Below are 25162 nucleotides of genomic sequence, written 5' to 3'. Positions count from 1 at the left end.
ATATACTAGTCACAGCTGTATTTACAAGTCATTTTATATTATTTTAATTAATATGCATAGTGGCTTGGGTTAATTTAAGGGAAACGTATGTTTGTAGATAAAAAAACAAAACAAAAATATAATAGGTATAATAAAATAAAATTACCTCGAGTTTAACATTGACATCTGCATCTTCCAAGTCTTTACATATGTATATTTTTTATAACTGTTAGACCACCTGTACAGTGATTTAAAAAGTACAGCTTTTTCTACAATACATAAGAAAATGCAATAGTTTTTTTTTTTTTTAAATTGAAACCATAAGCATTTTAAAATTCACACTATATGTCCGACAAAATTTGATTGAGTCGCTATTTTTTGTGCATGAGCTCTATATGTAAAGTCAACAGATAATCTGGACTATATTATCACTCAGCAATGCCAAAAAGGAATATAACTGTGAGAGGATGAGATGATGCAGTGAGAGACCCATCACCAACGAGCTGGGAATCAACAAAACACCATCTTTAATTGAAAAGGAAGATCATAAAACAGTGGTCTAATAATAATTTCCAAAGCTGTTTATATAAGTAGACTACAGAAAACACATTGGAAAGACCGCAAACCTGAAAGATTTGATACAAATTTATTACTGAAATATATTGAGTAAACATATATTGATCAATTTGATCAAATGCAGCCAACGTATGCTTCGTGCTGTGGACCTATTGAGACACATGATGGCATCAGGGTCAGCTCACTGTCCATTCATAGAACTTGAATGTAGCCAAAGATCACAGAAGACGTTTTAATGTAAACAGCAGCACAGCCGGGGAATATCTCTTCCTTATGTTCTCTCGTTTTAGTCACATGTCGATTTCTGAAAGACACAAATGAATTCTGCGATCATTCTCTTCTGTCGCGGGAGTGTTTAGAAAGTGAAACAAAAGCCTTGTAAAGCAGCTGTGCACGTGGGAGCACATGCATGTTTTTGAATGCAAGGTTGAAAGCAGGAGTTGGTGCTAACATGTGGGGTCAAAGCCTCTAGGAACAGGGTGGATGGGGGTTATTGGGGTTGGCTAGAGTGGGAATGAGGCTCCAGAGCCCTACCTGGCTGGGTACACTGCCAGGACGACACAGGACGATAAGGAGGGGATGTTCTGCCCCCTGCTGCTAGGATAAAAGGGTGTCAATACCTGCAGGGGTTAAAACCATGGCCTGCAGCAGGTCAGACAAAGAAATGATGCCCTTCACCACGTCAGCTCTGTCCACCAGAACCAGCCGATGGACCTGAGAAAAGACAGTGATGTTATGTTGATGCTCAATCTCGTGATTTCAATCAGAAGTCTTGAAGAGGCCGAAAAAGTCTACCTCAGCATTGACTATGCGAGCTATAATGGTCTCCAAGGTTTCATCCGGATAGCACTTGATCACTCCCACGACGTAACACGTGCGCCTGCGAACGGCTTCCTGCATTGTCATGTCCAGATTGTTGTAGGTCTTCTGGGCTGCTAGATTCTGGAGCAAACACAAGACGGGCTGGTTTCTGAGAAAATGTCAGCAAATGTGCAGGGATAATAACCAGAACAAAAATGTAGGACAATGGACTCACAATGACATCAAATCTTGAGTAGAGTGCCACCACTTTGCCTGGAGAAACAAACATATAATAGACATCAGTGCTAATTAAAATAAAGTTTCATGTTTATCGATTCCTGAGAGGTGTACCTTGTTCGTCCACCACCGGCAGCGCAGACACTCGCCTCTCCACAAATATGGAGAGGGCGTCGTAAAGTGATGCTGTTTGCTGCACAGTGGCGATGTTCCTGAAGGTTCCTATCCTGAGCTCCTGGATCTGCTTCTGTAGGAATGCCGGCTTGGGAACTTTTTTCCCCTGAAAACATATAAATACCTTAGATGAAGAACACTGATGCACACAGTCCTTCAGGTTGTAACCAGAGGTGGAAGCACTCAATAGGAAAAGCACAAATTTATGGTACTTGAAGTTAAATTTTGTCTTCATCCTTCATCCTTTCTCTCCACGATATCTCAGAGCCAAATATTGGACTTGTGTGAAAGTTTTAGTTACTTTTCAGATTTTTCATACCATTTCTTTGCAGTAAAATGACACCAAATTTAATTTTAGTAAATAAAATTAGCTCCACCTTAAACATCCACAACAGTAACATGCAATATAAATACAAATGTGGCAGTAGTATTAATCCAAAAACATCATGTATTTATATTAGGGACTATTTTTCTGCAGAATAAGCACTTTTATAAAATTTGCTGATCATGCTTAAATATGTTTATTAAAGTACAGTTTTAAATGCAGGACTTTTACTTGTTTTGGAGTTGATCAAGTTAAATCAAGCTCACAAATATATGGAGGAACTTGAGGATTCTTTTGTGTGTCAGAATGTGCAGGACGTTTCCAGACTGTGGGTCGATGACGGGCAGCCTGTGGATTTTATATCGCAGTAAGGAATAGATGGCATCAAAGAGGCTGGGAGGAGGAGAGATAACAGAGGAATGCACCGCTGAGCTTAACTGGGCTTAAAATCGAGTTCAAGCAGAAGCACAGATTACATCTGAGAGCGTGCTGTGTGGACTCACCTGGCCTCTGGAGAAATGCTAACGAGGAAGTGATTGGAATACTGTAAGTAGACGTCTAGACAGGAGAAGAGAGAGAGTTGAAATGGGAATCCACAGAGATGTGTGTACAGAGGTAATAAGGGTTGGGTGAGATTACTTTGAAATGTCATCAGTAATTATGACATTTTTTTGTAATTAGGAAAGTAAATCCACTGGATTACAACAATAATCTAACAGAAATACTTGGATTCCTTCAAAATAAAACACTGAAAATACTGCACCTTATGCTAGAAAATAAGAACGTCGACACAAAGCTGTGAGTCACACAAATATTCTGTCTCTCTTTCAACATTTTCAGTGCAGATAAAACTCATTTTGCAAATAGTCAAATCAAATTACCCTTAAAAACAGCTCTTGCACAAACTACAGGCGCTTTGTGTTCGACAACATGCATCTGCTTCTTTTCTTTAAGTTCCTGTTGCTGCTGTTTTTTAGTCAAATTCCACTTTGCAGTTGTAGCACAAAATGTTCATCTTTTACATTCAAGGTAAAAAAAAAAGGAACAAAAACTCCATTGTCCACAAACATTCATGAAAAAAATATATTAGTTATGGCTTCATTTACAATAATTGTCAAAGTGAGTTAAATAAAGACAAATGCTAATCCCTCACAATGTAACTATAACCTCATGTATTTTTGTAATCTGATTACACAAACCCTGGAGAAAATGCAACTGATCCGTGCTGGTTATTTACTTGTAACTGAATCACCTCTCCATGTTTCGATCTTGTGACTCTCCAGCTCGTACATCTGAACCTTTCAGACGGAAACACAGTGTCAACATGTGATTGATGAAAATTATGGAGCCCTGCAACAACAACAAAAAAACCCCAAAAACCTGCACACCCGGTCGCAATGCCAGCTCATGAGAGGAAACTCAAACTGCAGTACATTCATGCTCACCATAGGGGACTTATAATAGCAATGGAGGATGTTGATGAAATCAGTAATAGTCAGCATACCTGTGGGAGAAAACAGGTTTGTATTCCCATTATTAGAATTTACAGTGAGTCACTGTGTCGATGCCTTTGATACAGTCTTACCCACAAATCTCTGCAGCTTGCTGTCCCATAGCGGTGCAGCCCTCAAGCCATTTGCCACCAGTGCAAAAAAGGCCTTCTTCACCTTTGGAGGCAGATAAAGTCACACAGTTAGTGCACTCTTACAGCTAAATGCACTTCAGCTATGAGATGCTATATAAAGAGTGAAGCCCAAAAATTACCCACAGCCATGCCAAATTTAGATTTATAATACATTTGACTAATTAGTTTCTTCTGACAAAAGACAAGCATAATGTTAGAGATGTTAATAATATATTTAAATGAGTTCTATGTATGTATGTATGTCTATCCAGAATTATTCATACCTCTTGAAATCAACACAAAATGCAGCTTCTTCTTGGTCATTTCTGCTAAGAGCCCGTGTAGATTCTCAGTCATCTTACATCATGTTAATCCCAAGAGCTTCAGTAGAAAGCAGCTTTCAAGTCACAGCCAAAACAAAAAAAGCTTAATGAGTTTGCTTTTAGGGCCCATCACTAAGTAGGAGTTGCTTCCTAAGTGCCTGGGAAATGCTAAAAGTCATATGCAAGTGTGTAAATGTAAAAGGTCAAGGGAAGAAGGCAGAAGTGACCCCCGCAATGGCAAGAATGGAAGAGTCCAAGAAGAATCCAAGCATCACCCCAAGATGAATCTGGTACCAATGTCTCACATCAGACACTGAACAAGAGTGACACCGAAAGAAAAGAAAACTCCAAGACAGGCACATATAAGCTCATCTAGCCATTTGCAAAAGCTCAAATAAAAAAGTTTTTGGTCATCACTTCTGTGGTTGTGTGAACTGAAAACAAAGTTGTTTAGGCACAGGAAGGTAATGTAAGAATCATAAGAACGGAGGAGTCTGCAGGAAAACTTCCAACAATAATCATTAAAAAATAATTTTAATTACATCTCTAACACATTGTCTTCCTGTCTTTTGTCACGTTTACGTCTTTCACAGCCCCACTATAAATCAAAACTTGTATGAACATTATTATTTCCATTGAGAATCTGTAGCCTCACTTGTAGCGTGGTATCAAATATGACCAGTTTACAGCTGGTTGGAATGGCATCGTAGCAACGGTGGCTTTTCATGAAGTTCATGTAGACTGTGGCGTCGGCCTCTAGGAGGAATGACAACAGCTGGTCACACACAAATAAGCGCCAACAGGTTAGCTCCTCTCTACAGAATCTCCATGTTCACACATGCACATTTACAAAGACATAAACCCAAAAGCAGTTATGTGCCAGTCAGTGAAACCGTACCTTGTTTCTGTAATTCCTGCTTCTTTTCCGGTAATGACACCTGCAACACATCAAGTCAAACATTCTCCACATGACATTACCAGCATTTTTAAAAATCCTCAAGGCTACACTTCATTTCCTCGGCAAACTTCACAAACACCCCGTCCAGTAATTACACCCACTCCCAAGTGTTTCACCTGCGAACGAGGCTCCATAACTCTGTTGTGTGTCCATGAAAAAGTTGGTTTCCGCGCAGCAAGCGCTTGGTTTGGTTTGTTACCCTTTTCTACAAGGCGGTCGGGTCTATATTAGGAGCTCTCGAGTGGTATGTGTCGGCCCAGGGTGAGCTCAGGGGAGGGGTAACTGAAGCTGGCAGAGGCTCAAGTAGGGGGAGGGACACTGCCTATTCAACCAAAACCAGACATCTGCTCTCCTCTCTGTAAAAATACCCATCATCACTCTGCCATTATTACTTTTTAAGGGAATGCATTAGCTTTTAAGACGCACCTGCAGTCTTCTTGTAGTGTTATTAATGACACAAATTTGGCAGTTTTTGCACTCACGAGGCTTCTAGCAAAAGATTAGTGCTTTGAAACATCAAGAAAGGAGGCTTTTATGACTTTTTAAGATCAATATGTGAAGCATGGATTCACCTACAATGCCAGAAATTAACTTTGGTGGAGTAGATTAGTGATGTGGCTGTCAAATTGTGGCACATCCATTAAACTGTAATCCTACTGACCTTCATTGTATGTTTGCACAGACAGTAATGAATCAATTTCTCAAAGAAATGCAGTTTTTTTTATTATTAATTCTGGGTTTTTCTACACATTTTACAATATTTGCATTTTACATCATGTACAAAATTAAAGGACTTCGTGCTCCAAAATGTATCAAATTCAAATTTGTCAAAGTTTCAATTACAAAGTAAAAGTCTGAGTGTGCATAAAAATAATCAATTCTTTAAACTTTTTTTTTTCCCTCCAGGTGTTTAAAAGACATGACAATGCAGTGAGGATGGAGAGAAACAGCCAATAAAAAAACAAAAACAATGGAGCCAGATGTGCAAATTCCAGATCAACAAAGTAACACTGCAGCTAGCCTTTAACATGTTATATACAAAACCAAGTAGAAACTGCATGAATCCCCAGAAGCCCATCCTTTATCGAGACATGGAGAACTTGGAGGTGAATCTCTTCAATTTGGCCATACGGTAAAGTGGCTTTAAGATTATGCGGCATCCTTGTGCCACAAAAGTTGGTGAATATTGTAACTACAGACAGCAAGTGAACCAAAACTAGCTGTAAAGAATAAGTGGAGTTTGGGATTTCTGTGCAGCTAATGATAGTTACACTGAGATAATAAAACACAGCTTTCTCGTCTCCCGTCTTTGCTGCTTCCTCTGAGGTAAAAGTTAACAACAGGAGACTTGCAGAAAAAATAACTGATGAACAAAACCAGTGCTTTGCAGCATGTGTGTGACCGATGTCTGATGTAAACCTGCAACTGCGTAAAGCAAACTATATGATAAGCAACTACGGATAAGTCAAAACTTTGTTCAGTCCCTTCTTCCAACAGAGCCCTATCATTAATAAAAACACTTGCTGTGAAACTTTCAGATATGCTTCAAAACCCTCCGCACACATTCCTCAACCTACCGAGCTTTAATATTACAGCTGTGATATAACTCAAAAAACATTCAGCGCAAAAAGCCCCTACATCTCCGTCTGACAGGTGTGAACTTTCATATATGAAAAACAAGGGTGGCAGAAAAAAAAAAGAAGTTTGGTTTCTGCTATGAAAAGCACTACATGAATGCTTAATAAGTTTCAGAGAATTAATGGAACACTATGGCATTTTATGTCAAATTCACCCTGCGGTATTTAACTAGAAGTGAATATTCACCCTGCGTGGCGTCATGAAACTCTCAGCAAAGTGCCAAACTTCTCTCGTCCTTGCACCTGTACTCTAGATCTGGAAAAGTAAACAAAAGCATGACGTGGGGCAGTTAATGAGTCATGACACAATGCTGGTTTCATTTCCAGAGTCCATCACTACAGGTGGACAAGCTGTGCTGTCCCTAACCAGGCATGAGCAGAGCTTGGACTTTGTCCACAGGTAGCAGAGACTCCAGATGGCAGGGTCGCAGCTGCACAGGAGGAAACACCTCGAGGTGAGAGTTCAGACTTGGTTCAGCAGTTCCAAGGAGGCTGGAGGAAAGCCACGAAGCACGATGCTGTTGGTTTTCAAGGGGACCTTGAACGAGGAGCGCTGAGGTGTTTCGGAGCCCACACTGAAGAGGAGGGAGGGTTGCAAGACAGCCGGGGCAAATGAAGGAGGCAGCGGACCAGGGTTGGGAGGTTTCCATTTCAGATTTAGTTTCAGGATGTATGTGACCCATTGAGGCGAGGAAGGAACCCCACAGACACAGTATTGATGTCTGCGTGGAGGTCGATGGTTGTCTGTGGTCTTGGCTGATTCCAGGTGCGCCAGTCTGACGATTCTGACTCTTGTTGGCCAGAACACAACAGGGGAGGCGGTGGGCTGCAGCAGGAGCTTCTGGGTTTAAGTTGGAAGTCTGAAGGTGGGCCAAGCTGATCTCAGCTGGAGGTGGAAGCAGGGACTGGCCGCTTCTGGAGAGACTGAGCTGGTGCATCACAGCACTGGTGGCAATGAGGCCAGCCACACTGGTCAGATACACCAGGCCAAGCATACAGGATACCTGGACGTAAAATAAGAAGAAATGTCATAATCATTGTTCATATGGTTTTAACTTATTAACATAAATAAAAAGCTACCTGAGAAGAATGTTACAAATTGAGCATGCACTGAGCTCCTCTCAACTCAAATAGAGGTGCAAATGATTTGTGAAAAAAAATCAAATAATAAGCAACTATTTTGACAATAGATACAATGGGTTCAAGTATCTTTTAAGACAAAATCCTCTTATTCTAACGTCTTCAAATTGAATATTTTGTGTTGCTTAGGTCCTCTATGGCAGTAAGCTGAATATCTTTGAGCTGTGAACAAAACAAGATATTTGAGGACGTCATCTTGTGCTTTTAGAGACACAGATTGACATATTTCAACATTCTAAAGGCAAACAAATAATCGACAAACCGAGACAATTAATCAACAACAAAAATAATTGCAGCCCTTTTCTCAAATCCCTCTCCCACCTTAGTAAAGTGCTGGTAGATGGCTGTGAGGGCGTGACTCCATGCGGACTGCTCCAGCAGCACACAGAGGTCAGTGTACGTGAACCAGCCGCGTTTCATTCCCTGACGTTCTGCAATGCTGGAAATGGAGGCCAGAATCGTAAATAAAACTTCCACAAACATCACAATAGAAAATATTCATTTTTTTTTTTTTTTTATGTTTTACAACACTCAATCAACAGCTGATCACAAACCTGGTTTCAAGTTGACTTAATATATCGAAGAAGTCATTTGGCTCCGTGAAGAGGCTCCACTCCTATAATATATGACACAAGGGTTGAGAGAATGAACTTCAACCAAACACATGCAGTCACACCATAAATACATGACCAGACACAGTGTCACTTACAATGGCATTCAAGAATTTCATCTCCAAGTTATTGACAGTTTGGACATCCAGCTTGCCAGCTGCTCCCCATTCATCATTAAACACTTCTTCTTCCTCTCCTTCGTCATACAGGTACTTGCTGGCAACCATCTAAATCAAAGTGACAAATCAGTGTGTTTGTTGTCTGTGAACCACTATCATATTAATTAAAAAATGCAATATATTCCTCATCTAAATGTAAACATAGTAAGTAAACTCTTTTCTGAAACAAGTGGGGCACGCTAAAAATAAGCCCACACATATAGAATGACCCATAAACTACAAGTACATACCATAGAGATCAGGAAGAGGTCAGAGGAGGAGATCTTTTGCAGGTATTCAGGGTTTCTGTGTCGGAGCCTTTCTATGTAAACTAGAGCCAGCATCATGGCACATGGAGAGATGCAAGCCTCCCTGAAGCAAAACAGGAAATTTGTTTCACATGCATGACTGACTGTGACACTTTTTATTCCTGTAAGTGTGCATAATCTGGATGTGCATGTATTTTTCACAGTACAAACCTGGCAACATGAGCAGCATACTTCTTCTGGAGCTTTCTTATTGGGCTTGGGGCAGACTTCTGGAAGATTTCAACAGCAATATCTGGAAAACCAGGAAGCACAAAATCAAAAGCTGGATCTCATGTAACAGCATTTCTCTTACATTTGTAAGTTACTTCTCAACAGTTATCATGTACTTGGACTATGGCTCAGTTTGTACCATAAATGCTCAAGACAAACGCAATCATCTGAAATCTCCACTTACATAATAACAATGACTCATGTCTGTGTGAAACAGTAGCAGACTCTGAACCAAGGTTAACCACATATATACAACACTGCTAACGTTAGTGAAGTGTTTCATGTAATTAAAAGGTAATGTTTGCTCACCTGTAACAGGGCAGGAGAGGGCATCTAGAGAAACATCTTTGTCCAGGCCATAATACAGTCTCTTTCTCACTCGTTCAGTCAACTTTTGGTGTCCAGGAAGAAACTGCAAGAACAACAATAGTCGCAAGTTTTGTTAGCTTGACTGTAGTTTTAGTAAACAAAGTTAAGTAAACGAATTAAAGGTTTAAAGCAGTGTTTATTATAACGATGTATTAAAGCAACATGCTTGGCACTTTCTACCCAATACAACCATGTGGGGCTAGCTACCGTTTACAGCAACCATAAACTATTCTGATTTAAGCTAGCTCAGCTGACGATAGGCCCGTAACTAGTCAACGGAGAGTTAGCGTAAAGTAACAAGAGCTAGCATTAGCGGAGTGTTAATCTCATAGCAAGCGTTACTTAAGCATTTAGAGTTGCCAAAATACAAATTATAAAATTCTAGCCAGTGCCACAGAGCAAGGTAGCTTACTTATCTTGGCTTCTAGGCAAGTACATTGAGGTATAAGTGACAAGCTAACGCTAGCTAAAGCGCCTAGCCTCAGCTAACGTAGTTTGTTGACCTAGCTCTTAGCTTAACAACATACCGTGAACTCCTGGAAGTCCGAGAACTGAAACGTCTTCTCGTTGAACAACGCGTCGAAATCCATATTTACTATAGATTAAACATCAGTCCGCCGAATATAGAGAAAACGACTGCTCGGCCCGGCCCCCGCCTGTTTATCACAGCTCAGCTCGCTACACGCCCTGACCGGGGACAGCCAGTGACGACGGAAGCCTCCAGCTGCCACTCACAGCTGCTCCTGCAGGGGGCGCAACTCTGCTGCACTTACACAACTGCTGTACTGGCGTTTGGCCAAAATATACATTTATTTTTAACTTACTTATGTTTCCATGCAAGTCGAACAGTTTTATTGATGCAAAATTGCTGGCACTGTACAATGCAGAATCAGCAGTTTAAAAAAAAGGTCACATATTTGCTAGGGAGACTTTATATATAATGAAACACCACCTTTATTGACTCATACTTGAATTCTGTGAATCATCACTAATTTATCCCCTTAAAATAATTGGAATAGGGAGTCTACTGTCCACCCACTGACATCAGAGCATTACAGCACACACACAGTTTTACCTACAGGTATCAGATCACTGACAATAGATGTAAATAGACTCTTGATTCCAAACACAAACGTGCAGTTCAGTCCACATTCTCAGTCCAATTAAAATGCAAAACCTGCAACTATCACTAATGTAACGTCCTAAAAATCTAAACTCAATTGAAAATGGTTTAAGTTCACAGACTGAAACACATTAAAAAACCTTTATTGTTCATAGGTACAAGACCAAACTTAATATTTACTGTATAATCATGGTACCTTTTGTGAGGTAGATATAAGACAGCAAATGACTCTTTTTCAGAAATTGTGTATTTGACTATATATATACTTGAATAATACATCGAGTGAAACAAATTGGTGTTATTACTGAATGGGGAGTAAAGTTAATGGGATATCTTTTTGTTTATTCAGACGTTCTGATTTGTTAATTTAGTAAAAACATGGATAATAACTTGGTTCTGACAAGTCAAAATGTCTGCCGTGTGAAAGGTTTGTGGACTGTACAACTTTAGACATAGGTAAGTGTTTCTAGAACAAAATTTATTACTTGTCATATACGTTTAAGTTCTTCCAAATTTAAAAGACACACAGATCAGTCAACATACCCCATTTTGGTGATTGAGGGCGTACAGATGCTTGAGCATTTCTTAAATGAAGTAACACTTTAAATAACAGCATAGCCCACGATTGAACAACCAAAAAGCTGAAAAAAACAAAACTAAATCCCTGACAGCTTGTATAATGACCCATTGTCACTCGTATATATTGTTCGGACGGACAGAATCATCAGCATTCAGTGCCGAGACTGCGATTAGAGTTTTCTATTTCCCTTTTGTGTCACAGCCAACACAAACCTAACAAAAATCAACATCAAATATAAAAACATACATATAAACAATATTAAATTTGTGGTAGGAGCGTTTCTAATAATCTTAGAAGCAATAAAAGTTTAAAAACTCAGTCACTCTGATGAAAGCATGAGATAAGATGCACTCCTGTTCATTCTTTGGCCTTTTAACTCAGCTTGCTTACGTCAAACTGTACCGTCATCTGTCTTTTCTCTAGTGGTGATAGTTTGCTCACGTCCCGACACCAAAACCTTGTGTATAATCCGAACTATGGGACATAAAGTATGCCCTGGACATAGTGTTAACTTCTCTTCAGTTTGATTAAGGCACCTTCCCTTTTCATCATGACCTGCCATTGCACATTCAGTTGAAAAAAAAACTACAAATAAATAACATTGTCACCTTGCTAGCACATTGAAATAATCTACCAGCATTTTACAATTAAAAAGGAGAGTAGAAATGTAAAATTTTACAACAATCAATACATTCAGTGCCCATGGTGGCCCGTAGAAGTTGATGGTGGCTGTAGTTTCTCAGATTTGCGATCTTTGGATTCTGTCTCTGATGAGGAATCCGAGTCCTGAGCCTGCTGCTGATTCATCCACATTTCTGCATACATGCCTCCCTTGAGCAGCAATTCCTCGTGTCTTAAAAGGAAATACGGTCATTACTTAAGAGTTCAGTAAACAAGAAGTGGGTTAGCAGTGGTCATTGGGAACAATAGGCCAATAAAATATGCTTACCGTCCTCGCTCAGCAATCCTGCCTTCACTGATGACCAAAATCTGGTCTGCTCCGATGATGGTGGACAACCTTTACATGAAAAAACAATGAGTCAGTGGAAATAATCTGCTTACTGAAACAAAAGTACAAAAACGGTGACTTCAAAAAGTTCTCTGCCTCACCCGAAAAAAATAAAGGGTGCAACTCCCATTTTTAATTGTTAATGTGTACATGACTGTCCACAAAAACTCTCTCAAATGTTTCATTTACTTTGAATGTCAACATCTGCAGTAGACGGATGGTTTACCTGTGAGCTACGACGACTGTGGTACGATTGGCACAGACTTTAGCCAGGGAGGCCTGGATGTTGCGTTCAGTTTGTGTGTCCAGCGCAGATGTGGCCTGTAGAGAGATGATGTTTTAAAACTACAAATAACAGCAATGACTTTTGCATTGTAAAGTTGTATAACACTTCTCCAACATGTTTCTGAAACCCGTTAATTTACATCTGAGCATGAACTGATTCAGAAAAAATCAATCTGCAATTATTGATAATTGCGGTGACCATATATTGATTACCAAAAACCAGGACACTCGGTCCGGCAATGAGATACTCAAATGATATTTGACGTTTACTCAAAGTTTGCCTCCTCCAGGACAGGACCAGAACATTTTCCTCACGCTATAAAAAACAACCAGGACGGCCAGGACAGGACGTTTGGTCACCCTATGTTAATATTTTCTGAGGCTTAAGTGATAAGATTCAGTGTAGATCAATGACTGACTTCTGTGTGTGTGTGTTGGGTCTGATACCTCGTCCAGCAGGATGATCTGCGGTGCTTTGAGGATGGTTCTGGCGATAGCAACCCTCTGCTTCTCTCCTCCACTCAGCTTCAAACCTCTTTCACCCACTTGCGTATCATAACCTGCCAGAGATATAAACAGGTAAATGTTTTTGAGGTATAGAAGCTGCCACGGTTTCTCTCTAATAAGATCGATAAATAGAGTCATCTGAGTGGAGTCTGAAACTTCACATTGGAGTGGACACATATTCTTTGGCTAAAATGTTAGCTGCTGTAGAAAAAAAAAGTCTTATTCTTAGCCATAAACATGTAAACAATTTAGTTATAAATTAAACTAACCACACCACCTAACCTCTTCATGTCAGGGTTGAAAAAGTTTGATTATAAATAAAACAGAGGGATTATGTCTGCGTTACCTTCAGGGAAGGCCATGATTTTATCGTGGATATCAGCAGCCAGAGCAGCCTCCTCCACCTCCTGGTCACTTGCAGAGATGCGACCGTAGCGAATGTTATCCCGGATGGTGTCGTTGAACAACACGGTATCCTGGGGAACGACGCCGATATGAGCTCGCAAAGACGTCTGCTTCACCTGAGGAAACACAATGAAGCCGAAGTAATAAAAAGCCTGGAGAGAGTCTGTGAACAAGCGCAGTGATACAGCATGGCAATAATAAAGACAGAACATTATGACTTGTGCTTCTATTGCTCTCGGTAATCTCAAGAGCACGGGGCTAATTTATGCTTGTAGCATTGTTCCCTTGCACTGGTGTCAAACACTTACTTTTGATATATCCTGGCCATCAATGCGAATGCACCCGCCCTGAACATTATAGAAACGGAAGAGCAGTCGAATGATGGTGCTCTTCCCAGATCCCGACGGTCCCACCTTGGGGAGATTAATAGAAAGTAATGATAATAGCACTTAAGCAAGAAAGCACAGGATGTAATAGAGAGAAGAAGAAAAAATATCTTGAATTAAAGGAGAATTCTGGTATATTTCAACCTGACGTATTTCCCATTAATGTGGTTATTATAGCTGTAAATGTCACGCTAACTTTGCACTCTTTACCTCCGTTAAAGAGATTTGTGGAAACGGAGCTTAGCAAGGGGCAATCAGCATGAGCTCCCTGCAGCTCTTTGAAGAAACCACCAGTTTTTTGAGCTAAGTTGTCTCATAGGTTGGTGAGTTGCCTTCCTGCCTCCATCCAGACAGGGAATTCAGCCTCACACAGCTTAAGAAAACCAGCTTGCACAAGTGAAGGAAGGAAGGAAGCTTGTGCTAACTCTTTGCTAAAGCCTGTTTGCATGACTCCTCATTTCTCTGAATCTCTATAACGAAGGTGAAGTTTGCATTACACATTAGGCCACATTACACCAGATTGAAATAAAACGGAATTCTCCTTTAAAATAGGTTCCTCAGACTTACCAGTGCGACCGTCTGTCCTGGAAGAACAGTAAAGGACACATCGTTGAGAATCTCCTTGCTGCAAAACAATAAAAAAAACAAGCAATGTAAGACGATCCGTACTTGGCTCCCATTTATTGTTGCCCTCAAGTTTGACCCAAACTATAAAAGCAAACATAAACAAACCCATTTGTGTAGCTGAAGTAAACATTCTCGAACTCCACTTTCCCCAGTTTATAGAGAAGATTTCCTGCATTTACTTCATCTTTAACCTGCGTAAGGGAACATATAAAGAGCAGATCTTAAGAAAAGCACATAAACAGCACTAACATCACAGCTCCAAACGTCTGTCAGCTTCAAATGTACCTCTTCCTCCTCTTCAAAAAGTTTGAACATGCTTTCCATGTCAATGAAGGAATTCTGGATCATTCTGTGGTAAAACAACAAGAGTCAAGCAGGAGTACAGAAGCTTTGTTGAAAGTAATATCTCATAGATGTAACACCACTTTTTCAGCTGCTTCTTACCTGTAGTAGGTTCCAAACCAGTTGAGGGGGGTGTACAGCTGGATGATGTAGGTGCCGAAGAGTACAAAATCTCCAACCTTCGATCAGAGGATTTGAATGGGATGATTCAAAACAGTTATGCTTCACATTTTGATCGGTAAAAGATAAATAAATTTGAACTCTTTTCTCTTCAATGTTCATACCTGAAACTTGCCCTCGGTGACAAAGTAGGCGCAGAGCAGGGAGCCAGCCAGCAGGCCCAATCCGATGATGAGGTTCTGTGTTTGGTTGAGGAAGGCCAGGGATGCCTGTGTCTTCCACTCTGAAGCCTTTAACAGGAGGAGACAAGAACCATTAGATTCATGTTTCAACATCTTAACAATCAATACATTGTTTTGTCTTCTACATACAACTACAGACTTCTGTCCAGCACTGCTAGGAAGTTATATGATGACCAAAACCAGAATGTAGCTTCTTTGGTGCTCCCTGTTCAGTTGTGATGCCATCAAAATAATCTCCTATTCAAACCCAATGTTCATGGCTTAATGTTAAACTTGATGCAGACCAGAATGTCTTTATTCCAACTCCTGAACTACTCACAGCTCCACCCACCTAACAGCAATAGAAAATTTAGCATTTGCTTTCCTTCTTTTTGGATTGTTATTTACCTGTTTTGTCTTCACATGATATTTTGCTGAACCACTCTGCTATCAGGTCATGAAAACTTTTTATTTTCTAAGCATTGCAATGTTTCTACAGCATTAAAATAGAAAAACCCTCCCAACCAGTTAACTCTGAGAGCTGGACATGTGATGGATTTTCTTGTTGAAATCAACTGTCCCTACTTTTTGTTTCAAAACTATACCCGCAATATATAATCATATTTCCCGAAGGGTTTGGTCATCTTCCACTTCTGATTTGCTTCCACACAGCATCACGTGTAGCTTGATAGCAATCTCGGAGGCAGTGACAAGCACACATTCTTGTCCTTCACTGGCTGTTATCATAAATAAATACCTCTGACTTACCTGATATTTTAAGATGGCATCTTCAAAACGGCTGACCTCATAGTTTTCTGCATTGTAGTATTTCACCTATTCAACAGACACAATCAACAAAGTTTGTCTTATGTCTTATTTAAAGTGCATCTTAAGGCGATTGACAACATCTTTTAATGAACCAAAATGCATAAAGTTTGATGTACCGTCTCAAAGTTTAACAAGGAGTCCACAGCCTTGGACTTGGCGGCGTTGTCCTGCAGGTTCATGTCTCGTCTGTACTTGGTTCTCCATTCAGTGATGATGATCGTCAGAGCTGGACGAAGTGATTAACAGGCAATCAGAGCAATTTCAAGGAACATTTGAACATTTATTCCAAAACAACCACATAGAAGTTTCATAAAAGTCAAATTGAAGATAATTAAATTCTGTGGAACCTTAGATACCTGTGGTTCAACATGCGCTACTTACTGAGGTACAAGGCCATGCAGACGAAGACGATCAGGCCGAACCAGGCATTGAAGTAAGTGATGAAGTAGATGATAGAGATGACAATATCCGCGATGGTGGGAAAGATGCTGAACACTATGTAGCTGTGGGAAAAACACAGAGAGTAGAGTCAATTTAATCTTAAAATTCAAATAAGGTTAAAATTTAGGAAAAGCATTGGTCCAAAACCACACAGGTTCTACTACACACAGTATATCCAGAATTAATTGCTAAAAGCCATTTTGGTTGAGACACTATTTGCCAAGATGTCCTACTGTGCAGTTGAGTACAGCTTCGTTAAAGTCTGTGTAAAAGTTATTCTGTGATTTCTGTGCTAAATACATGCGCATGACAAAATAATTGCTGAAAACAAGTAAAAACTCTGAACTATGTCGTACTGAATTATGGAAATAGATTGTTCAACTGTCCATCAACATTTTTAACCTCTGCAGATGATCCAGAATGCAGCAGCACGTCTGGTTTTCAACCAGCCAAAAACAGCACGTCACCCCCCTGTTCAGATTGCATCGCTGCCTTCCAGTTGCTGCTCGCATCAAATTCAAAACCCTGACACTTGCTTACAAAACCACAACGAGAACAACTCCCTCCTACCTGAACTCTCTCATTCAGATCTACACTCCCTCCTGCTCGGCCAACAAAAAACACCTGTTACAACCACCACAACAGGGCCCGAGGTCGATAGCTAGACTCTTCTCCTCTGTGGTTCTGCGGTGGTGGAACGAGTTACCAAACTCTGTTCAATCTGCTGACTCTCTGTCAGTCTTTAAGAAAAGACTAAAGACCGAGCTCTTCACTGAACACCTTTGCACTTGACAGACTGAAAATAACCGAAAAAAAACAACCGAAAAAAAAAAATCCTATTGACTCCCACACAGTCCTAAAACACTTGAATTTGTTCTGTGGCACTTATCTCGGTTGCTTTCTCCTGACTAGATCCTTGCTTGTGTTGTATCTGCTCTCAGATGTACGTCACTTTGAATAAAAGTGTCTGCTAAATGAAATTGTAGAATTTTTGTTGTTGCATTTTTGTTTTCAGGATTTTTTGGGCGGGCCAGAATTGTCCCATAGCTTTAGTGTGCATTTATGGTTTCACATCTAACCTGTTTGATTAGTTTAAACAAACTCAACTCTGTTTTCATGGTTAGGGCGGTTCCTTTGGGCTAATGTGAAAGCTGACGTTTCAGAGAAGAGGACACCGTTTATTTTTTCACAATTTTGACAAGTAATTTTATATGCCTGCCATTTTTTTTAATCATTCAAACTTTGCTGGGAGCTTCCCGTGGCATGACATCTGCAGAGCACATCTTTTTAACTGCTGATATGTACAACCGACCAACCTCCATGCCATCCAGGACAATCTTACCTGAGTAAGCTGTTAATGGAAGTGGTGCCACGGTCGATGCTTCTTAGCACATCCCCGGTTTTGCGACCCAGGTGCCAGCGAAGAGAGAGGGAGTGCAAGTGGGCAAACAGACGCACCTGAACCACTCGATTGGTGTACTGCTGCACCCGGATCCAGAGGAATGAGCGCATATTACTGACAAACCCTGAGGCGCCTGGGAAGAGGAGAGGATGAGGGTGAAAGTGATAGATTAGCTTTACCTCTACTGTCATGTGGCTTGCGATTTAAGGTTTAAAACAAGTGTGTGGCATTCATTGTGGAGCACTAGTCTGTCTCTCATTGTTAAGACAGAGTTCATTGTCTACATTGTGCAACCAGAACATGAATGAGTGAATCCTACCTGCTCCTCCGCCCTGCATGAACTTTAGCAGGACATAAATACACACTGTAGTGGCCAGAGTGGGCCAGCTGCTGCCATCAGTCAGCTCATTTACTGTGAGAGGGAAATAGACAAGAGGAAAAAGTCACAAGGGCAAGTATTTGGCAAGGAGACAAGGTAGATAAACAAGATGATAAAGGAGACAAAGTAAACTTCTGTAGGCATTTCTGACATTAGGGTATTTTATATTCCACTCTCTGACCCTCCAGAAGCTTCATGCCGTCAGGAGACGGATGTCTCAATTTCATCCCATGACACATCCTGAGAATTGTTTATGTGGCTCTTGAGGCTTTGTGGTTGAAATTTAATAAACAAAGAGCACTTTTAGATCGTGGCCCAGGCTTGTTGCAACAATGTCCCTGTAGAAACAGGCCATTTAACTTGAGCTCTGAATAACTTAAATCTACAGGGCAAAGTAAAGAAGACACATAACTCACCAATATTCTTGTAGTAAATGGGTACAAAGACGTTAATAACCCTCTCGACTCCCAGCATCCCCAAACAGAAGATGACCAGCAGCTGGAGAAAGATGTTACCCCGGGGCCACATGTAGGGAACAAGCAGACGGACCTTCTTCCAGAAATCCTTCCAGGTAGATTCATTCTCTTCAGTTCTCCCCAACAGGCTCTGAGATGGAGAATTAAACGCTTAAAAAACAGCTTGAAATAGTGTTGGCTATTCGCCAGTTTGAAAATGTCACAGCTTATGATTTTAACCACCCGCTGTTTATGCGTCACTACCTGTCCGCTGTTCTCCACATCCCGCTCATCCTCGTTTATTAGTAGCATGTAAGGTCTCCGTGGCAACCCTGGTGCTTTGAGACCAATGAAGAAGAGCAGCCCGGTGCAGATGTAGCGCATCAGCCACAGAGCAAATTGCACCTGAGGGTGTCATAGACATTTAAAAACAAATAAATATGGATACCACATTGCAGCATGTAACAGTGGGAAGATGTTCAGTTAATGATCACCACAGCTGTGAATGAGTAAACAACTGTGTGCCTTAATAAATAATGACAAAGCCGCTGAGTAACTTCACACTTCCATATGATTTACTATTAAAATGACACTGATAAAATGTTGGCTTTATAGAATGAGGGATGAAATTAAGTAATTATGTGGGGCACTAATACATTTTAAGTTAGGGATTGATTAAATTCCACACAGTACTCCTTGAAAGACACAATTGTCAAGTCATGCTTACAGCTGCATAACCACAAAGTGGAACCTCTGCAAAAGACTGTGTGGGAGGGGCAAGATGTTGTCTTAACATGTGACTGGCTGACAGCGAAGCACTTAGGATCTGAAAGTCAGACTGGCCATGACTCAGCAGAAAAGGCTTTAGCCTTGTGCTGAATTTGCACGTCACCTTGTCTCGCTATCTTGGCAAGGGTGGATTCATCATGGATCGAGTCAGGTTGTACAGCTTTGAAGGGTGTGTTTTAAAACACACACTTATTAGATATATAGCTGACCTTTGGTTCATGAGACTGTTTAAACACACAATGAACAGACTCCTGTGGAATCAGGGCTAAAACTAAAAGCCAATTGTTGCATCCACACTGAGGAATAAAAGTCAACAAATCTAATCTGGAATGGAAAGCAATGGAGAAAAACTGTTTAACACAAGCTACAGGCTGGCACAGAGGACATCAGTGAAGTAATGCTCATACTCAGTGACGGATGCAATGCACAGAATTTTAGCCAAACCCAGTCTAAAAATAGAGACTTATGTCTTTTTTTGGGGGGTGGGGGGGATTTTATTTTCAAAATTATGCTATTTAGGTACAATCTTTCCTCACCTGTTGCTCATTGTTCTCGAAGCCCCACCACCAGTGAGGACTGTACCAGGAGATGAAGGCTAAGTTCTCAGCTGAGAAAGCCACGGCCCAAAACAGCAGCAGGACAGCACTGTGTCCCCGTGTTCGGTCCATTATCAGGACCCTCCGTCTCTCCACCCTGAGCGTGGCCATAGCCCAAACCCAGCCCAGCAGAGAAAAGCAGCCATACAGCACCTCATAGCCTGGGAGTTCTTTTGCAGTGGCGGCTTTCCACACCATTCCACCAAAAAACTGCAACAGGAGAAGAATGGAAAGCGCCTGCTGGAAACCATAGAGCCGGGAGCGTGGGATGAACTTGGGCTCCATTGTGGTGCCATACTTCTGGTAGAATATCCGGTGGATGGTGCCGAGGAAGAAGGCGATGGTGAGGAGGGTGGTGGGGACCAGGGTGAAGAAGAAGCAAGGAGAGATGCCTTCATCCAGCCAAGTGTGGGAGATGGAAGAATTTGCTTCACAGTAGCTCTTGATGAACACCATGGCTCCTACTGGTAGAAAGAAATCTGATTAGAGATACATGACGACCTATATACGTGTATTTTTTGCCCTGTGAATCATATTGAAACTTAGCTTTTTATAGGTGCAATATAAAGATTGTTATCATTAGATTCAAGAGCAAACACAACATGTCTAGAAGACTGTACACGTTTGAATACAATGTGTAAAAAGTCAAATATAATGGGAATATCCACCCAACAAAGCAGGAGTCTCTTTTTTTCACGTTAAACAAAATGAACAGGCTGTTAGGCTACATTAACATTAGATTGTAATGTAGGTCATTAAACATTGTTTTGATACTGGTAATAAACTACTATCGCAACATCCATATCATAAAAGTTCAGAAAAACACACACGAAATGCTACAAAATCTACTCCAATACACCGAAAACCTAAATAAACAACAAGCAAGATTAAGTCAACGTAATTAACACGTATTTTGAGGTTGTCTCGACATAAAATAGGCGGCTGTTAGCTTACCTTCTTTGCCGGGCAGGTTGCTGTCAACTTCAAATGATGAACACAGTCCACTAGTCAGGAACACAGGCTCCAAACAGAGGCTCCTAAGTGCGCTACAATTAGCTGCTAGCTAGCTTGTCGCCGCCAAAACACAGCTTTAACACAAACGGCCGCGAAGTGACTGACTACTTGGAGTTTAAGTCATGCATAGCTGTGTGTTTGTCATAGCTGCTATCTAATGTGTGCGCTCATGCTGCTAACGCGGTTGTCCTTGTAGCGTGTGGGCAAGTTAAACAACAGCGATCCATGACTCGGCAATCGACCGCTTTACACAACAGTCTGACTCATACAGTAGATCTGTGATACACTGGTCGGGTCTGAACTGCAGCGTCGCCCAGAGGAGGAAAACGGAGATGACTGAAGGTGGCCACATGGGAAGTAGTGGGAGTTTATTTGCTCTGAAATTAGTGTGGAACAACAGAAAATACTAACATTAAATTATTTTGATCAACCCTTTTAATTCTTCTTATTAAATATTATATGACAGCTAAAAGCTCAGACACTTAAATCTGAAAATAACATTAATAAGATTTGCAATATTACATTTTTCAATAGTTTGTGCAATATAATGTGTAGCATTTCATTTGCATGTGAAATATTTTTGATTGCATGTGCAAAATTTAAATTTTATGAACAACACTATCAAATTATTGTGCAATATTCCATTTTTCAGCAGCAAATTTTCAATTTTCAGCAACAATCATCAGGTGTGATATCACTTATTATCTCATTATCACTGCCAGCATGACTTTTTACGTTTCATTCTAGTCTTATTTGAGCTTTGTTATTTTATTTAATTGATATATCTTACCTATAACTTATTACTTTTCTACTAGGTACTGCAATTATTATAATGTTGTGTCATTTTGTTTTTTTCTGAGCAATATCTGGCAAAAGAATTTCCTTCAGGATCTATAAACCTTTATCTTGTCTTTTCTTATTCATTTAAATACTCAGGTCTAATTGGCTGCCGGGTGTCCATCTGATCTTGATAAAGAGCATCCCTGTGAAGCTGTATTCATTATTTTAAATTAGTACTCTGGTTCAACCTGTATCTAAACATGAGAATTTAATTGCTGTTTTTTTTTCTCTGCAAGTGACAACTGGCTAAGCAGAATAATGCATTCATTCCTGATGATGAACACTTTCTTACCTGAGCACAATACTTGTATAAATGCACCTAGTTACTTTCCACCACTGCTTACCAGCTCTGTTTTATACAATTTACACGGTAAAACGATAGCGTGCAATGTTACAAAACGATCACTAGATGGTACTAAATACTAAGAAATAATAGAGGAACCCTGTGTGCAAAACAGCCTCAAGCGTGAGCAAGAGTTTCTAAATCTCCATGACCATACATGCAGGTGGTGATGAAAAAAACTGCTCCCGGAGATGGAACACAATAACAATGTGTGGCACTGCTGCACTACAGTGACTGAATGACTGATTAATGACATTATACAGTAGCAACAGTGTGCCTTTTCCGCTTAAGAGAGTAATTTTCCAGTCAAAGGCTCACAAAGGGAACATCGTCTTGCAGTGACGAGGGGGGTTTAAGTTAAGAGCCTTTTCCCATCAGAAAGCAAAGAGAAGGGAAGTGACTCAAAGGCCAGCTGTCGCGTCTGTCCTTCCTATGAGGATGAATAAAAGACTCTTCAGAAAAACTGTGTGTATGTACCTGCATGTGAAAGAAGGAAGAAAGCATATCCTGATGCACAAAAAATAAAAAAGCGGGAAAGGCAGAGCCAAAGTGATTGTGATGTCTTCCACACACACACACAGGACGCAGGCTGGGATGGAAAAAAGGGGGTAAATCTTATCATTTAGAGCTTCCACAATAGGCATAAAGAGCTGCTAATCTGCTTCATCTCCCCCGGTTCTTTTGTGTGAGTGGAAATGGACCTTCTGTCCATCGGCTGCTTGTCACCCCGCTCTTTTGTCCCCCGGTGGATGTGATGGCCTGCCCATCACAAACCTCATCTCTCTCCCCTTTTGTGAGGACCTCCACATACAGCCTCAGCTTGAGCCCTATAAGTCCTTTAGGTGTGTCTCTCCTTGTATTCTTGCTCTCCTTTATGCTTCTTTGTTTGCTGCCGGCTGCCTGACACATATGGACGGTAACAGGCGGGGATAAGACCGATGTGTATGCCAATCTAATCCCTTGATTTAGTGAGAAAAGAATATTGGTGGTGTTAGGAGTGCGACATCCAATCACATTAGTACTCAGGGTGATCAATGAGGCTTTCGGTGCTGCTGAATGCAGTAAGGCCAGGCTTTGTGACTGCGCTTCTTACCACACGTCCACTGGCAGATGACCTTTGCTACCTTTAATACTCACAAATCACTCATGATCTTTTGTGTGGCTGGATTGGAGTGTGTAGACAATCTCTCCATGTGGAGGATTTGGTCTGGCAAGCCTCTGCATTGCGTTTGATCAAGACTCTGAAATTCCTATTTCCACTGACAAACAACATTCAATCACAGGCCTGCATATTAAGGATTAGTTAAGAAAAAGGGTGCTCTTTAAATGGATGACTTTTCTCAGTGCACAGGGTTGAAGACCTCCAGCTAAACAGCGATGTTCGAAAAAGCTTTCCACTTGGAAAGACTTTCCACGCGACCTACTGAGCTTGACATTGTATCTCTGAGGTTGAGCTTGAACTGTCCGACCCTGGCAGCCCACTGAGAGTAGTTTAGCCACCTTTCCTGCAGCGAAGAGAACAGCGCGGGAGGATAAGATCTCCTGTCAAACTGCTCTTGACAAACACAAAGAGGCTCTCTCCACTGTTACTGAACTGAACCCTCGCTACAGTCCTGTAGGTAGACAGATAGAGAGGCAAAGGGAGTGTGTGTGTGTGTGTGTGGGGGGGGGGAGGAGGCCTTGGAAGCCAGAGGGTGGGTGAGAAGTGGTAGGAGAAGGACAGGAGAGGGTAAAGAGAGAAAGACAGTTTGTGTGTGAGATAACTGAGGCTAAAGAAACCAGATTGACGCCCCAGTGGAGTCACTGTGTGGGGAATCTGTCACAGATACAGAGGCAGATAGGCCCAGGCTGAGACGTATTGTTAGAGAAGATGCAGAGGCCCAAAACTAACCTATCGCCACACTTCAGGCACAATGGACCGGAAAACGAGCAGCACCTCTCTCCTGTATACCACACACACATACACAAGCAGCTTGCAACATTAAAACAGATATAAATTTGGCTTTTAAGTGGAAAACACTTTAATTTCAATGTGCAACAGCAATGGTTTGTGAATGGTGTTTGGTCTTACAAGGCACTTGTCTAAAATCATCACAATATTCTACTATAGCAGCAGTCAAATGTCATGTGAGTACCTGCAGCTCCCTGAGAAAAGGAGACCAACATTAACATTAATGAACATTAATGAAAAGAAATGGCTTATTGTGTATCTTATGCACTCAGACCTCGAGGCAGACATGCACTATTGCACGAGACATGATGATGAACAGTAAAATGAACATCATGGCTACACTAAACACATACATACTCAATGATGTCTGTGCTGTATGGAAAACTAGATGCATCTTTCATTCCTGCAAGGAGTAAAAGTGGACCAAAGAGGACATATAACACAAAATAGTTTTGTTATTGCATAATCCTCTGATACTTTAAAGATTTATCAAACCCGAATTATTAAAGATATTGCAAAAATGCTCTAGGCAGTTTAAAATAATGCACAAATGGCAGAATATCTTATTAAAAAATACATTTTTGAAACCAAAAATAAGCACGAAGCTCAGAAATTGAGCCATTCGATGAAGATTGTACATCATCTCCCTCCACAGCGCAGGTTAAACAGTCCTCTGTTGTCCCCTCCTTACAGTCACAGATTTCTGGACGTGGGGGTCGACACCACCACCAGTGATGGAGTCTTTGATGAGTGAAACCAGCTCCTCATGCCCTCCAATGGCCTGCTGCAAATGTCGTGAGGTTGATGCGTTTGACCTTCAGATACTTTCATGCAACTTCTGCCAAATCCACAAACCCAAGAGTGAGCCTGCAGAGGTTTCAATGTGACCACAGCAGGAAAGGAAACTCAGAAAAACTGCATCCTCACGACGAGCGAGTGTGAAGGAACTATGGCACGATCGGCCCAGTTTGGGTGTGTTCGGCCCAAAGACTGTAGAGTCAGTGCCATCAGAAGAGGTCATATGAATATATATATAGTAGGCAGGAACTGGTATGTATTTATATCAAG

General features: G+C 41.0%; 3 protein-coding genes across 5 annotated transcripts; all 3 read right to left on the bottom strand.

Moving 5' to 3' along the window:
* Nucleotides 1-485: 485 nt before the first annotated feature.
* prkag3a (protein kinase, AMP-activated, gamma 3a non-catalytic subunit) lies at nucleotides 486-5231 on the bottom strand. 2 transcript variants are annotated; one of them, XM_008301709.1, is made up of 13 exons: nucleotides 5114-5231; nucleotides 4938-4977; nucleotides 4695-4795; nucleotides 3678-3759; nucleotides 3538-3596; nucleotides 3330-3390; nucleotides 2596-2650; nucleotides 2359-2485; nucleotides 1708-1873; nucleotides 1592-1629; nucleotides 1351-1497; nucleotides 1090-1269; nucleotides 486-859 (listed from the first exon to the last, which is right to left on the bottom strand). In XM_008301709.1, exons 1-12 carry the CDS (start codon nucleotides 5129-5131, stop codon nucleotides 1153-1155), a joined length of 1011 nt encoding a protein of 336 aa, XP_008299931.1. In that variant the 5' UTR covers nucleotides 5132-5231; the 3' UTR covers nucleotides 486-859; nucleotides 1090-1152. The 2 variants fall into 2 exon arrangements, with proteins under 2 accessions (XP_008299931.1, XP_008299933.1); XM_008301711.1 differs by having other exon boundaries at nucleotides 3345-3390.
* Nucleotides 5232-5694: 463 nt separating this feature from the next.
* Nucleotides 5695-10171, bottom strand: cnppd1 (cyclin Pas1/PHO80 domain containing 1). Its single transcript, XM_008301712.1, has 8 exons — nucleotides 9979-10171; nucleotides 9392-9494; nucleotides 9023-9104; nucleotides 8795-8915; nucleotides 8484-8612; nucleotides 8329-8390; nucleotides 8096-8213; nucleotides 5695-7638 (listed from the first exon to the last, which is right to left on the bottom strand). Exons 1-8 carry the CDS (start codon nucleotides 10039-10041, stop codon nucleotides 6997-6999), a joined length of 1320 nt encoding a protein of 439 aa, XP_008299934.1. The 5' UTR covers nucleotides 10042-10171; the 3' UTR covers nucleotides 5695-6996.
* A 117-nt stretch (nucleotides 10172-10288) lies between these two features.
* On the bottom strand, nucleotides 10289-21187 carry abcb6a (ATP binding cassette subfamily B member 6 (LAN blood group) a). Of its 2 annotated transcripts, none has more exons than XM_008301713.1 (20): nucleotides 20901-21187; nucleotides 19887-20410; nucleotides 18826-18966; nucleotides 18523-18712; nucleotides 18047-18139; nucleotides 17668-17860; nucleotides 16266-16387; nucleotides 16001-16110; nucleotides 15825-15890; nucleotides 15000-15125; nucleotides 14818-14894; nucleotides 14659-14722; nucleotides 14479-14564; nucleotides 14314-14371; nucleotides 13669-13773; nucleotides 13302-13476; nucleotides 12896-13008; nucleotides 12390-12484; nucleotides 12104-12172; nucleotides 10289-12007 (listed from the first exon to the last, which is right to left on the bottom strand). In XM_008301713.1, exons 2-20 carry the CDS (start codon nucleotides 20400-20402, stop codon nucleotides 11848-11850), a joined length of 2559 nt encoding a protein of 852 aa, XP_008299935.1. In that variant the 5' UTR covers nucleotides 20403-20410; nucleotides 20901-21187; the 3' UTR covers nucleotides 10289-11847. The 2 variants fall into 2 exon arrangements, with proteins under 2 accessions (XP_008299935.1, XP_008299936.1); XM_008301714.1 differs by having other exon boundaries at nucleotides 19887-20407.
* Nucleotides 21188-25162: the final 3975 nt, after the last annotated feature.

The sequence above is a fragment of the Stegastes partitus genome, unplaced genomic scaffold (assembly GCF_000690725.1).
Source record: "Stegastes partitus isolate 25-593 unplaced genomic scaffold, Stegastes_partitus-1.0.2 Scaffold1703, whole genome shotgun sequence".
NCBI lineage: Eukaryota > Metazoa > Chordata > Actinopteri > Pomacentridae > Stegastes > Stegastes partitus.
This window is presented reverse-complemented; position numbering and strand designations above follow the sequence as displayed.